Raw genomic sequence first — 14,848 nt, forward strand, 5'->3', positions numbered from 1 at the left:
GATTTAGATTCCACTCAAATCCTCTGACAAGTTGTTGAATATGGGTTACCAAGGAATTTTTCAGATGTAAGACAGTCCTACGATGGTTTTAAGCCAGGAGATTTCTGCTTGATTTTCGAAGGCTGTTACTAGCTTCAGGAAGTCTCAAAGCTTTTCTAAGCCTAAAAAACAGACTTAAGACTTGAGTTAACCTTTGTAAAGCAGATCGGTTTGTCTTAAGACAGTTCTTAGCCATTCTTCTTTTTTCAAGAGAAACTTAGAGTGTTTTGAATATGGAAAGCAATTCAATAAATTGAGCTCTAAACTCATTTAAAAAATCCATCAAATACATAAATATAATTTTCCTGTATAACAATGTGATTTCCTTTGCAAAACCTTCCTTGATCAGTGTCCTTCTCAACCTGCCAATGATTTATCACTGTTGCTTCTCACTTCCTTAAAATACATTACAAATCCACAAACGTCAGTTATTGGCTTCCGTTCTATAGATATTCCTAACAATATTGTATCATTTTTATTTAAAGTAATGCTTTTATATTGTAATCTGCAAATTTTCTTGGTTTCTAGTAATGTACCCTTAAGCTTTTAAAAACTACACTGGAATTCTCCTTGTTTACATTTCTTTCTGTAGCATCACGTTTACCTTTCTTTCTTTTCTTCAGAACTCAGCCCTGGTACACACACTTGCCTGACTTATGCCTGGGCCTATTTTCTCTCTCTGCCATAAGCAATTACAACATATCTGTTTGCCAAACCCTTTACATTTTAAATGATACTCATTTTATGGGACCATCCAGTCAAGTATACATCCTTGGAATCTATGTCATGCTCTTGGAAGCTAGTGTGAGGTGCATGGAGGTAGATGATGATCACACTAGAAACTAGTTTAATAACAAGAATTTACTTTTTATAGTGGGTGCAAACAGAAGCACGCAACATAGACATACAAAGTATGCACACTTGTCCATTCACTCACATTTTTACAAGATTCAGCAGACAAATGGCGACCCATACACACAGAGAAAAAAACATAAAGGTAATAATGCATGCATACCTTCAGTTATTCATAACCAGCAAGGGCCACATAGTGATGTGCATCGCAGTCTGCATGACCGGATAAGATGCATCAGGCGAAGACATAGTGATGAACAGCAGAGGAGCATACGTGATGTGCTACATGGGAGGTCTTGGAAATGAAGTACAGAGGTGGTCTGGTTGATGGGCCTCATTGGTTTGGATAACGCACCACAGGGAGTACTGGGTGACTTACCTCTTGAGTGTGGGGTGGTGTGCCGCAGGGGCGCACCGGTTGATGCTCCTCATGAAAACATCAGGTGCCATAAAGGTTGAGGAACTGGGTGCTGTGCATCAAAGGAGCACTGGGCTGTTTACATTTTGGGTGAACACGGTAACGTGCAATGTCAGCAAATGGAGACGTAAAAAAGGGTGTGAAAATGGACGATGGATGGAAAATAAAAAGAACTTCTTTCCTCTTTGTGATGTTAATTTGAAATGATGATGTTATGCTGATTGAAGTTCTATTTTAGTGCCCTGCATTCTGAACAAAAGCTGTTCCATTAGGTTTGTGAGGGGATGGCTTCTCCCAGACCTTTTCATAGCAGTGTTCACATTTCAGTGTAGGCATGAAGATCCCCTTCGAATACATTATTGTAACGATACCTGCTTAAGTTTAAGTGATCATTAAAACCTCATTTTTGTCAGGGTTATATGTGACCTGAATGATTTTATTGGAAACTTCTTTCAAATAGTCCCCAGTGGAAACTTAGATGCATGGCAGTCGAGCAAAACTCCACTCCTATAGCATGATGCTTGGATAAATCCCTCACTAAAAATTTGCAAAGCTAACAAGTCTCATGTCACAGGCAGCTCTCTTATTCTTGTTATATCTCCAAAGAATATGGCATAAGCTGCATTCTGAATGCAAATTCGAATAGAGGACTGTTGCTGGTGTGGAGGGCATGCAAAGAATCCAGGGGCATTTTGCATAATGCGGCTGGCTGAGGAGAGTGCCTTGGGGCTTGGTCTTTTTGTGGTAGTTACTGCATCTTGCTGCACTCTTTCCACATTGCACTGACAGTTTATGATACTACTTTGCTAACTTAATACTGCTGAAGCTGCTGCTCTTTTTACTTATTGTGTCAACATTATACTTACGTATTTGGTTGGGAGAGTAGATTTTTTTTACAAATGAGGAGCAACCTGTATTTTATGAAACAAACTCGATTTTTGCTTCTATTATTTTCATGTTTCTAATGTCCAGAGTTTACTAATTATTAACTATTTCTTTTGTTTCCATTTCTAGACAGAAACCTCCTTTATGGGCGACCAGCAGTCCTTTATAGAACAAAGTACAACATCTTGTACCACAGTGACTTTGAAAGTGCTTACAGTGAAACTTTCATGATGCCTCTGTGGACATCATATACCGTTTCCAAGCAGGTTGGTGCTTCATTGTTTATCGGGACACACTCCTGGGTTTGTAAAAGACCATTTCTGTCCACGTCAGCGGCATAGCAGTGTTAGGTATGGGTTCCAGAGGATTCATTCTGATGTAGCTGTCGCATGTTGAAGCACTCTTGCCCCCGTTACTGTTTCTTCCACTTTGAACAGCATCAATATAACATGTGGAGCACACAGTGGAAACAAAGTCATGTGTAGGCACTGGAAGGTTCGGAGTGAGTTTGAAGGAGAACCATGTGATCTGAAATTCTCCGCAGAGTCGCAAGCTCCCTTTACCTCCACCATCGAAAGGAGAACTTTACAGTTATCGTTGCTACCAAGCATCCAGGGGCATAATCATCCTTCCCAGGCGGACACTCCCCTCCTCCCTCTCCCTCTCCCACCCCATGTCAATGTGCCCCCCTCTGCCTTCCCCTCTCCTTATGTGCCCCTCCCCTACAATGAATCATGTATGGGTGCTCAACCGTCCCTAGGAAACCAAGGCTTCCCCACCTGCCTAACTACTTTTAGTGCGTCCAGTGCTCACCACTGCTCCTCTCCTACTCCCCACTCATCGCGTCCTCCTGCCTATCAGATGTGCTCCCTGCTCCCCCCGCGTCAGACATCAGCCCCTGAAGTTCCACCACCAGTGCCTCCCACGCTCGGGCCGTCGCTAGTGCCTTCTCGTCATCCCTCCGAAGGGCTAATTGCAACCGGAGCGTACCCTCCGCGCCTGCCCATCTCGCAAACGCCGCCCTCCACCGCCGGAAGCTAGGCCCCGCCCGGGATTTCCAGTGCATAGTCAGTTCCCTCTTGGCCATAATCAACCCTAAATCGTAGAACTTGCTGGTAACCTTCGTCCGGCGGGTGTGGGGAAACCAAAGCAACAAGCAGGCCCCCATTTCCGGAGCAATAGAGCGGTCTGTCACCTGGTTCAGGCAATCCATAACATCTGCCCAATAGTCACCCAACTGTGCGCAGGACCAAAACATGTGACGAAAATCAGCCCCCTCTCCCCCACACCGCGGGCACTGAGAGTGAGCACCCCCAAAATATTGCAATATCTTCACCCGCGTTAGATAAGCCCTGTGCAGCGTGAAAAACTGAACCAACTGAAACCGGGCATTACGCGTTCCCTTCCAGGCCCGCCGCACCAGCGTGGACCACGTAGTCTCGGGGATCGATTTCGCAAGGTCCGATTCCCACTTAACCCTCAACGCAGCAAGGGGCTGCAGGCCCTCCGTCGACAGTCTGCGGTAGAGGCAAGTAATGGCCTTGGTCGTCCCCGCCGCCATCACTACATATTGGCAACCCGCGGCGACTGGCGGCTCCGAGAGCCCCATAGTCCAATGTCTCTGGAGGCTCGCTACAAGGGCCGCGTGGAGCAAATAGTCCCCCCGCGGAAGCCCATAAGAGTCCTGCAAGTCCTGGAAGGGCAGCAGCACCCCTTCTCTGAATAAATCGCCCACTACCTGCACGCCCAGCTCCTCCCAAACGGCTAGTCCAGACCAATCGCCCCCATGCGGGAGCGCCGTACACATTCCCAAGGGGATCTCCGGGGCATAGGGGTGAGTTATGGCGGCCCTCCTCTGGCACCTGTTCCAGCACAACCGGAGGGTACGCTCCTCCAGAGTAAGCTGGGCAAGGTCCAACCGCTGTTGAAGGACTATGAAGGCGAGCACATGCCGCGGAATTAACCTACCGTCGCAAGCTCCCTTTTACTGCCTCCCACTGCACACCCAACCTTCCAAGAAAAGTGAGAGCCGAGTCCAGACTTAGGACTTGCACAGCACGTGGCTTCTACTGAGTCCAAGGGGGAGGTCAGTTTGCACCAATTTTGCTGGTGGCTTTGATGTTAACCTGTGTGAAAAAAGGCACAAAGCAATCTAAGGTTATGCATTGCAACAGTCAGACTAAAACATTTAAACCAGGGCGTTGGCTATGGGCATGGACTCACGAAAGATATAGGAGTCAGATGGTCATGGAAGAGTTTCTTACCTTGTTTCGAGCCACTTCAGTTATCACACAGTCATGTGTTTTATCTGCATACTTAAGGATTTACCCTGTAGTGACTGAAGTTCAAGAGGAGTGATTTTTTTTGTTTGTTTTTTACTGCACCTTCAGTGCAACCCATCAGTTGAAGCAGCTCTTACATCCACAATGCATTGGTGCTTCATTTGAGGATGGCATGGGCAGGATTATCCATACTGAGGATAGATTTGGAGTTTTGAAGCCAGGTTTCCTCTCTGGTCTCAATGTGTTAGCATGTACCCTTCAGTTACATACTTATGACATGATTTGGAGACACTTAAATTGTAAGGGCTACAAGAGCACCTTATCCGACCCCAATTGATCATTTGAGGCTGTAATCTGGGCAGTGTGAGAAATAAGGACCCCAGTTAGTGTGGCAGGATGAGAATCGTACCATAAATGGTACCGGTTGAGGCTGTTGGTTTGTGTTTGCCACCACTGAGGAAGGCACAGCAGTCATGAACAGCAAAAGCAAACATCCCACACATCACGTGCTGGGACAATCCTCCATGCACCTAAGGAAATGTCTTTTTTAATTTTATCGAAAAGAACTCCCACTTGGAGATTTGTTTCTCTAAAAAGAAAAACGCAGCCGAGCACAGCAGCATGGCCTGGGGGGCGACCTATTTGGTGAAAGCGCTCCTGTTGTAGTGACAGGAACTCTTTTGACTATAGTTTGCCATTAACATAGCAGGGCTCTTTATCCATTGTGTACGATGGCGTATTGACCCCTCAGTGCACATCCTCTTCTAATGTTATTCTTACACCCCATAACATTTCCAAATGGGAGACAATTGTACTTACATGCGTCCCTCCCTGCCCAAAATATCAGCTGCAGTTTATGCTTTACAGTGGCTTTGGACTCGGACAAGCTATAGCAATCAGATGCTTATGAACATGTGGCTTACCTGTGCTCAGCGCCACTGGAGTTATCACACAGACATGTCTTCTGCGTACCTAAAGATTTACTGCTCTTTCCCCCTAATTCAACATTTGCAGCATTATATGAGGATTTCAACAAAACAATGTTTATAACTCAAACTTCGGTGCCCCGCAGTGGTAGGCTCATGGCAAAGGGCAATTGGTCACCTTTCAGTTGCTGATTACACTATTCAGTTGTTAAATTGGTTCTGAAGAGGTGCAGCTTCTGCTCAGATAATACTACCATGAGTTAAAATGAAAAACTAGCAAAATAATGCTGCTGCAGAAAGCTCTTCTTCATGCCCGATTTGCCTTTTGACGCATAATACAGTGAAATCTACTGATTAGTTTGGTCCTTCTGTGCCACATAATTCCTGTAGCCCTGACTATGCCTAATGTCAACATATGACAGTTGCCTCAGATCGTGCGATTTTGGATCGGTAATGTACAAAGGCCCTTCTGAAGACGTTCATCAACTTGAAGATGCATTTCCATTTTCTTGGGCTACTAACTAGTATTTGCCTCTGTGGGCAGCTCAACTCTGCCCCTTAGGGTGGTTTAGAAGCACAGTGTACAAGGACCTCAATTGTATACCTTGGCTTAGCCTTCACTACTTCTTGCGCTGTTGTTGCTGCCCATGGTCTCAGCGGCCATGAAGGCAGATCCAGGGGCAGAACTATGAGAAGGCAGGCCTTTGAAATGTCTGCTAATGTTACATCAATGTCAGAACTGTCCCAACTCTCCTGCACTTTCAGAAAGAACCTCAACTACCCCTGTTAAATATACTACCCCCTTGAACTGCCTTCTTGTTTATGTTGGTATACTATGTTCATGCCCACTGTTGTCTCCTGTTGCTTGGTTATCACTCTCTTAATGCTGTCTTGTGTTCACCCTTATGCTGATATTGAAGTGTCAATATGTTAGATGACTTTGTGTGCATCGATTCTAAATCAATGTAGATGATCACAAATCGTTTCCCAGGACTCAGCCATGTGCAGTGCTCCGTTGCTGTCTAGGAAGGTTTGCACTTAAATAACATACACATGTTCTCTCTCTCTCGCTCTCTTTCTTATTCTCTCATTTGTCTTCTCACCATCTCCAAGAGCAATGTTGACTTTCTTCAGTTTTCAACCCTGGCCCTTACCCCCAAGGCCCTGGCACACATAGAAATATGCAAGTCAAAGTCATGGCAAGGGGTCATTCCTTGCAACATTGACTTTGGTGGACAGAGGCCGATGATGTCACTTCCACTACATCTTAGTGACTTGAGGCCCATGACAAGGCACTCTTCTCTTACTCATACCCTCGTTTACTTTTAATTATTTAATGCCCCCATAGCCCTGGAACCCTGGCAAACATAAGTTTGAATTTGTGAACTTTGTGGAAGAGCAGACCCTCGACATACTGGTTGTCATGGAAACTTGGGCAGATGAGACCTCGGGTCCTGACCTGGTGGTGGCTATCCCACCAGATTTCTCTATTACCAGGAAGGATCGCAGAAGGAAAGAAGGGGGTGGGCTAGCTATAGTCTATCGGGATTACCTGAAAGCATCCTTTACATAGATTTCTACTAGCCCTGATTGCGAAGTGCTCTCCTTCAATTTAGCCATTAATCACACATACTCTTTTAATGAAATGCTGATTTATCGACCCCCTGGACCCAGAGCTAACTTGTACTATACCTTGGGGCATCTACTCCAATATACATTTAATTTCCAGGACTATACCATTCTTGGGGATCTTAACTTTCATCTAGATAACCAGCATAATAATGGTTTGATTGCCCTTACGGACCTTTTAACCAGTGTAGGCCTAGCACAGATGACGGGAGGCCCCACCCATAAAGATGGACACCTTGTTGCTGTTTTTTCTGATTGTCCTTTCTTAGAATTAAAAAATATCCTGCAACTACTCTGGTCCGATCATGCAGCAGCTATGCTAACTCTCACTCTGTCCTCTACAGCCGGCAATAGGACGCCTCCTACTAGAAGTCTCAGGCGATACCAATGGCATTGCCTGGATAAAACCAAGTTCAACACTCAACTAGGCAATAGCATTCCCCTCATATCCCAAGATCCGAAGATAGCATCCTTAGATTATCATAACTGGATTGGGTCATCAGTTCAAGTAATTATTCCTCAAAAAGCAGGGAATATTACAAGGATGGCTTCCACCGAACCTTGGTTCTAAGAAGAACTTAGACTTCTTAGGAAGCAATGTTACAGACAAGAAAGACGCTGCAGACATGACTATGATATAAAGGAAAAAGAACGATATAAGGAATTATTAACTCACTACAAAGGAATGATCCATAATGCTGAGATCAACTATTTTTCGGAGAAAATCGAAAAAGCAAAAAATAACTCTAAAGAATTGTTCGCTACGGTCCATAAACTCAGCCGAGTACAAGAACCTAGACACAATGTACCTGACCAAGCCTTTTGTAATACCTTACCTTCTACCTTTTGTAGTAAGGTATTGTGTATCTATGATATGTTTACAGCACAATCTGTGGTTGATAATATCAGTCAGTCCGCACTCCCTGATGTTAGAAGAGGGGATTTACAGGACTCCAGTATTCCCAGCATCTCCCACCCTCAGTCTGTACTATCTGATGCAGGAAGAGTAGATTTACATGACCTCAATATTCCCCGCATTACCCACTCTTCACATCTTTCAGAGTTTCTGCCTATTACTTACAAGCAGTCATCAAACTTCTTTCTGCCACCAAATCCTGTTCACCATTGGACCCGTGTCCTCCTAAGATAATACACTCTGTGACCGAGTTAGTCGACTGCCATCTTACTGAGATATTTAACCTTGTCTTTAAAATTGGAATCTTTCCTAAAGTGTGGAAAAAGACCTCCATTCTACCACTTTAAAAAAAAAACTAACTTGGATGAAACAGATCCAGGCAACTACCATCCAATCGCCCGCCTGCCTCTACCAGCAAGACTTCTGGAAAAATATATGAACCAAGTACTGGCCAAATTCATCAAAAACAATGTTATTCTGGATCCATAACAGTCTGGTTTCTGAAGAGAACACCACACCGAGCTTGCATTGTTCACAGCTTCAGAAGAAATCAGGCACTCTGGATATTGGAGGCATGGCGGCCCTGATATTAATGGATCTTTCGGCGGCGTTTGATACAGTATATCACAGCCTCCTAATACACCGCCTCCAAGAAATAGGTATAGCAAGCGCTGCTCTATCTTTGTTCAAATCCTTCCATACGAACCGGGAATAATTTGTAGAAGTGGAGAGCCTTAGGTCCCAGAGCTTCAAACTCCTTTGTGGGGAGGGCTCGTCCCTGAGCCAGACCCTTTTTAATGTATATGTGGTCCCCCTGGCTAGACTGATTAAATCTCATGGATTTGCCCCATGGTGTCATATGCAGACGACACCCAGATTATAGTTTCTATTTCAAATACTACTCGGGACACAGCTCCCAACTTTCACTCCTGTATGCGACAGGTGAGTAGATGGATGTCAGAGAACTGCCTTAAGCTGAACTCTAATAAGACTGAGGCTCTTCTTTTCGGCAGAGATTCGTCTATCTGGTCGTCTGACTGGTGGCCCATGAAATGTGCCCCCCCCCCCCCTTCTGCCCCCCCTCATTCCAGCCACTAAGGCAAAAAACCTGGGAGTCATTTTTGACACCACCTTGTCCTTCTGCCACCATGTGAAAGCGATCACTTCAGCCACCTGTTTCACATTGAAGATTCTGAGGAAATGCTTTCCTTTTATACCACCAGACCTTCAGAAAACGGTGGTTTCTGCACTAGTCTTGTTGAGGCTGGACTACTGACCTTCTGATTGGCATCAACAAAGCTCTCCTTGTTAAACTGCAGGTACTACAGAACTCAACCGCCCGTTTGCTATTTGGAATACCAAAATATTCCTCCGCCAAGCTGGCCCTCAATGCTCTACATTGGCTGCCATTGGAAAAACTGATTCATTTTAAGGCCCTCTGCATCGCCTTTAAGGCACTGCATAATCAGAGACCTGCTTATCTGATTGACCGTTTCCGCGGGTATACCCCGACCAGAAAACTGCACACACACATGTTGGTGGAGGTTCCCAAATTACGACTATCAAACTGGGGTGGCAAAAGCTTTATAAATATCACAACCAGACTGTGGAATCGTCTGCCTTACAATCTCAAAACTTTGCCCGATCTGCTTTCTTTTAGGAAAGGTTTGAAGACCTGTCTGTTTACTGCATATTTTCGGTTATGCTTAGACTTTAGCCTTTTATAATCTCATGCTGGCAGGATGTTTGATAACAAGCGCCTAGACGCCCCACGGTATTAGTTGCGCTTTAGAAATAAATAAACCTGCAACGTATGCCCAAAATCTTGACTATATGGTATTCAGTGCCTTGCTAATATGAATTTTTCCTTTTCTCCCATTTTCATTCCCATGCAGGCAGAGGTGAGCGGAATCCCAGAGCACTTATCAAGCTGTGTGCGACTTGACCCACGCGTTTCAGCTGGCAACAGCCAGAGCTGCTCTGCTTACAAGGCAGATAAACAAATGTCCTACGGCTTCCTCTTCCCTCCTCGTAAGTTATTTTACAGCAGTAGTCCTGCAGTTCATTGCTGTTTTTTTTTTATAAGACTGCCTGTAGTATTTTCAGAGAACTTTTAGACGTCATGCGGTTATGAATGTTCACTTGGCAGAACAGGTCGGTTCAAGTTCCAAAACTAACCATTGGATTTCTGCAAGCTTTGGGTCAGGGGTCACAGTCTTGCTGGGTCTAGTTTCAGAAGTTCTTACATGGACTTTACTCCTTCCAAGGCTGACAGTAGAGGCATTGTGTATGTGCCAAAAACTGTATAAATTCACTAAGCAGCCTACAGTCATGCTACACTATGGACGGGGGAATTTGTTAGAATATGTATGATGTTTAGATTGTGTTTGTGACAAGGAGGGAGAGGTGAGATTTCTCTTTGTTACCCTCATAAAAACACGATGCATGTAGAAGCCAGCATAGGGGAAAGATTGGTATCCATACTTTTGCCAGTGTTTTGAATCACCATTGGATCAAGACAACACTTGAAAAGGTCTATGGATTGGGTTTGGAGCTGTTTGTACTCAGTGAATGAGAGACAAGGTTGGATTCGGGGAGAGAACACTTGAAAGGTTTGTTTAGCAACAGGGTGATGCCCTCACGTAATATTCTAATGTATCCAGCAAGCATCCACCGGCACTTTCCACACACGGCTGCACCGTTCTCTCTATGCTGTTAAAAATCAGGTAAAATCTGTTCCTATTCTATTGCCTTAGCATAACATAACTGCAAAGCTAAAGAAAGAAAAATCACTGATGGAAACCCTGTTACCTGGAGGACTATGTTGTAAGGCGTTTCCTCCAACTAACATCCCTCCAGGAGTGATTATTGTGCAATCATTGTAATCCTAGATCTTCCCCTCAATCAAGGGAATATATTTTATTAGTTACTCCATTCCACATCAGAACATTCTTTCACCATTGGGATGGTATGTTCTAATGGGGAAAGTGCCAACTTGGATACGGCGAGAATCTGTAAGTTCCTGGAAGCTCACTGCAGACATCTGCCTTTGAATCAAGAGGTCTAGGTTCGCTAGATGGCTATAAAGCTAATAAATCAAGAATGATGGGCTTCACCGCTTACGTGTGTTTGTATATGCTTCTTTCTCTACATTTAGGCAGCACTCGCGTCACTGGAAGGCCATTGTTCATTTATTTATTTATTGAACAGTGAGTGAGTATTTTGATCAGAAATGCTGTACATAGCAACAGAAACACAATGTATACACGTGCGGTTTGGGTGGTGTGTATATAAACAATGTTTAGGTAAGGTGCACGGAAGGGCCAGGTAGCTGCAACAAGCAGAATGGCAAGGCACAACTTGGAGCTAGAGCAGATGGATTTTAGTTGGCTTAGCCAAGGCTTCACTGGGAGACCTATCTATTCAGCATGTAGCCAGGTGATAGGTTGTGTATGAAATTAAATATCAAAATGATTAGTTTGTATGTTGTCTTGTATTTTATTGATAGATCATTGTATTGTATATACTGGATATATGTTTCGGCCCGGAAAGATGATACAGAGTTCTTGTGTCGCTGTTTAGAGCTTTATTATCCAGTGGTAGGAGGGGGTATTGAGAAATGGCAACTAGAAGGCTCTTGCATTACCCATCTGCATAATAAGTCACATCACTGGATTTCCCATCCTCCATCTGCACGGAAAGTGACAGCATTGGATTTCCCAACATCCATCTGCACAGGAAGTGAGATCTCTGGTTTTGGGACAAAACCTTCTTTGACAGAAGAAGACAAGCAATAGGATTTCATTCCCTTCACCCATCTGCACAGGAAGTGAAATCACAGAATCTCCCATCATCCATCTGCACAGGAAGTGGCATCTCTGGTTTCCAGCCAAAACTGTCGTTAAAAGAAGACACCAAGCAAGAAAACGTCATTTCGTCTGTACAAAAGTGGCATCACTGGATTTTCCACTATCCATCTGCACCCGAAATGACATCATTGCTTTCCTGCCCCCGGCACGCTGCGTTCCTCACCCCCCTCCCAGGACCTACTTAATGACCATTGCACCACTGAAGCATGGCTGGTGCTCCAGAGGCAAGCCTGTCTGCACATGTCTGGAAAGCGTCCAGAGCCAGGAGCCCTAGTTCTTCCCGTGCCCACCACTAGCCTGCAGTGCTCCTCCATGCTGTCAATCCTGGGCGTTGCTCGCCACACTGCTGACACACTACACACCACAATACAACACAGCACTACATGTCCCTCCTGCAAGTTCTCATGCATTCTCACAAACCCTATAACCTCCACTCCAGCACCCTTTACCACACTCAGAACAAGGAAAACTTTGAAATCATCGAAGCGTTCACCATGCTTCCTACCACCTCCAACAACATCCTCACAAGACCTTTGCAACAAGCTCTCATAATTCTTTTGTAACATAATCACCTCCATATATAGCAACTTCGACCCTCATCTGGACCTAGTCACTGTCGCAACTCAACTTTGTATCACAGCTGAAGAACAAATACTGACCTTGTGGCCCGCCTTCACAACTATCTAAATCACTCTTACCTTGAAGACCATCCACTCATGGGTCCCATCTATCCCTTCCCACAGCCACGCCTACCCCCAAAGGACTCCTACCAATTAGCGAAGCATTAAAACCCATTCTCAATGCCTCCATCGACTCAGCCACATTCCCAGGTACCAGGAAACGGGCCACTGTCATGCCCCTGCTCTAAAAACCATCCGCTGACCGGGCCACACTTTCTAACTACAGACCCATCACCCTCCAGCAAAAGTCTTAAAGAAACTAATGAACCAGTACCACACCAACCACCTCTGCAACCACCAGCTCCTTCACGCCACACAGTCTGGATTCAGACCCAAACACCGTACAGAAACAACAGCACTCATCACCGTCACGGACAATATTTGCATGATCCTTGACAGAAGCGACACAGAAGTCCTCATTCTCCTGGACCTCTCTGCAGTCTCGCACCCCATCCTCAGCTGGTGCCTGCATAAGATTGGCATCCAAGGACCTACTGACTGCTGGATCTGCTCTTTCTTAATGGATAAAACACAGGCTGTCAACTTAGCACCTTACTCCTTGGAAGCCCGCCAACTCATCTGCAGAGTGCTTCAAATTTCTTTACTCAGCCCCACCCACTTCAATGCATACTTGATCTCTCTGGCCAACAACATCCATGTACGTGACCTCAACATCCTCTCCTACGCCGATGAGACACAACTCATACTCTCCCTCTTGGACAAGACCCCCAACAGAAGAAACCAATTCAACGCATTCATGACTTAAGTCGCTAACTGGATGAAAGCCAACTATCTCAAGCACAACACTAACAAGACAGAAGTAGTGATCTTCAGCAAGAACACCTCACCATGGGACTCCAACTGGTGGTGGTTTGAAGTCAGACCCACAACCAGCATGCACGCAAGGAACCATGGAATAATCATCAACAGCAAACCGGACCTGACTGCGCAGGTCAATGCAGTCATTGCATCCTGAAGATGCTGAGGAAGTTCTTCAAATTGCTCCCAAGCAACATTAGACAAACTGTCACTCATTTCCTAATCACCAGCAAGTTGGCCTACAGGAACACCCTCTATGCTGGGACCATCAGGCATCTCCATAGAAATCTACAAACCATCCTGAACTTCACAGCCAGACTCATCCTTAACCATCCACACAGATTTCACATCACACAACACCTCAGGGGGCTCAACTGGCCCCCGATACAAAAACAAGCTAATTTCAAACTCAAACTCTCGTACAAGCTACTACATAATTGAAGCCCCAGCTACCTACCTACACAGTCTTGTCTCCTTCCATCAACCACCCACACACCTCCTCTCCACAGGACTCCTACTCGCACACATTCCACACATAAACAGAACCATATCAGGATGACAGGCATTCTCTTACATTGCTCCTGAAGCATGGAACAGCCTCCTACTCAAAGCATGTTTCTCTCTTCTTGATTTCTGCAAGAAGATGAAGACCTGGCATTTTTAATTAAAACAACCTACCATATGCAGAGCTAGGCAAACACATCTCATCAGCACCAGGATACCTATGTGGTGGTAGTGTGCTTTACAAATACACATAGCATAACCTAATCAAATGTATAACCCCTTTAGGGATTATTAGGACATATTTTGAGAATATTGAGAACTTGGTATCTTCTCGCTGTAGATGTATTGAAGGACTCCAGGCTTACAGTGGGGTTGAATAGTGCACTGAGGCTAATGGTTGAAGATGCAGGGCTGAGTGTGGAAGTGGGAATATAGGAATTGGAAGATAGATTTGTATTTAGCAAGGAAGTAGATGAATTGAGTAGTAGCGGCTTTAAGCATAAAGGAGCAGATAGATAGTCATTCAGTGTCAAATTACTGTGAGACAGTCAGTGATTTTAGATAGAAAATCAGAAGTGAATGTTGGGCAGGAGACAAGATGATGTCTCCAAGGTATGAAGTATTGAGATGAAACAGAGGTGTCAGAACCGAACCTTGAGGAATGCCAGATGTTAAAGGGGTGCGACTGAGAGACGTAAGAACATGAGACAGAGCAAAAGCATTAGAAAGGTAGAAAGAAAATGCATTAAATTAGTTCATGATTCTTAGAGTGGTGAGTTTAGAAAAGAGAGCAAAGCGATTGATACTATCAAGTGCAACAGAGATCAAGAAGTCTTGGCATAGACTATCAATTATTTAGGTGATCATTGGTAATGTAGATGGAAGTGGGATAAAATATTGTCTAGGTTCACCATAGAGTACATTACACAAAGTCGATTGGAAAGCATTCATTTAATTATGTGTAGTTAGAAATTAAATAGAGCAATTCAATTCAAAACATTCCAACATTTATTTTTAAAGAGGGGAGTT

General features: G+C 44.6%; 1 protein-coding gene across 7 annotated transcripts in view; it reads left to right on the forward strand.

The window, feature by feature from the left end:
• ENPP2 (ectonucleotide pyrophosphatase/phosphodiesterase 2) overlaps positions 1 to 14,848 on the forward strand; it is a 721,223-nt gene that overhangs the window by 669,494 nt on the left and 36,881 nt on the right. For all 7 annotated transcript variants that reach the window (XM_085605056.1, XM_085605055.1, XM_085605050.1 and 4 more), the window contains 2 exons: positions 2,324 to 2,460; positions 9,843 to 9,978. In XM_085605056.1, the coding sequence (XP_085461182.1) occupies positions 2,324 to 2,460; positions 9,843 to 9,978 (273 nt within the window). The remainder of the gene's footprint in view (positions 1 to 2,323; positions 2,461 to 9,842; positions 9,979 to 14,848) is intronic.

This window comes from Triturus cristatus, chromosome 5_1, assembly GCF_964204655.1.
Source record: "Triturus cristatus chromosome 5_1, aTriCri1.1, whole genome shotgun sequence".
NCBI classification, from domain to species: Eukaryota; Metazoa; Chordata; class Amphibia; order Caudata; family Salamandridae; genus Triturus; species Triturus cristatus.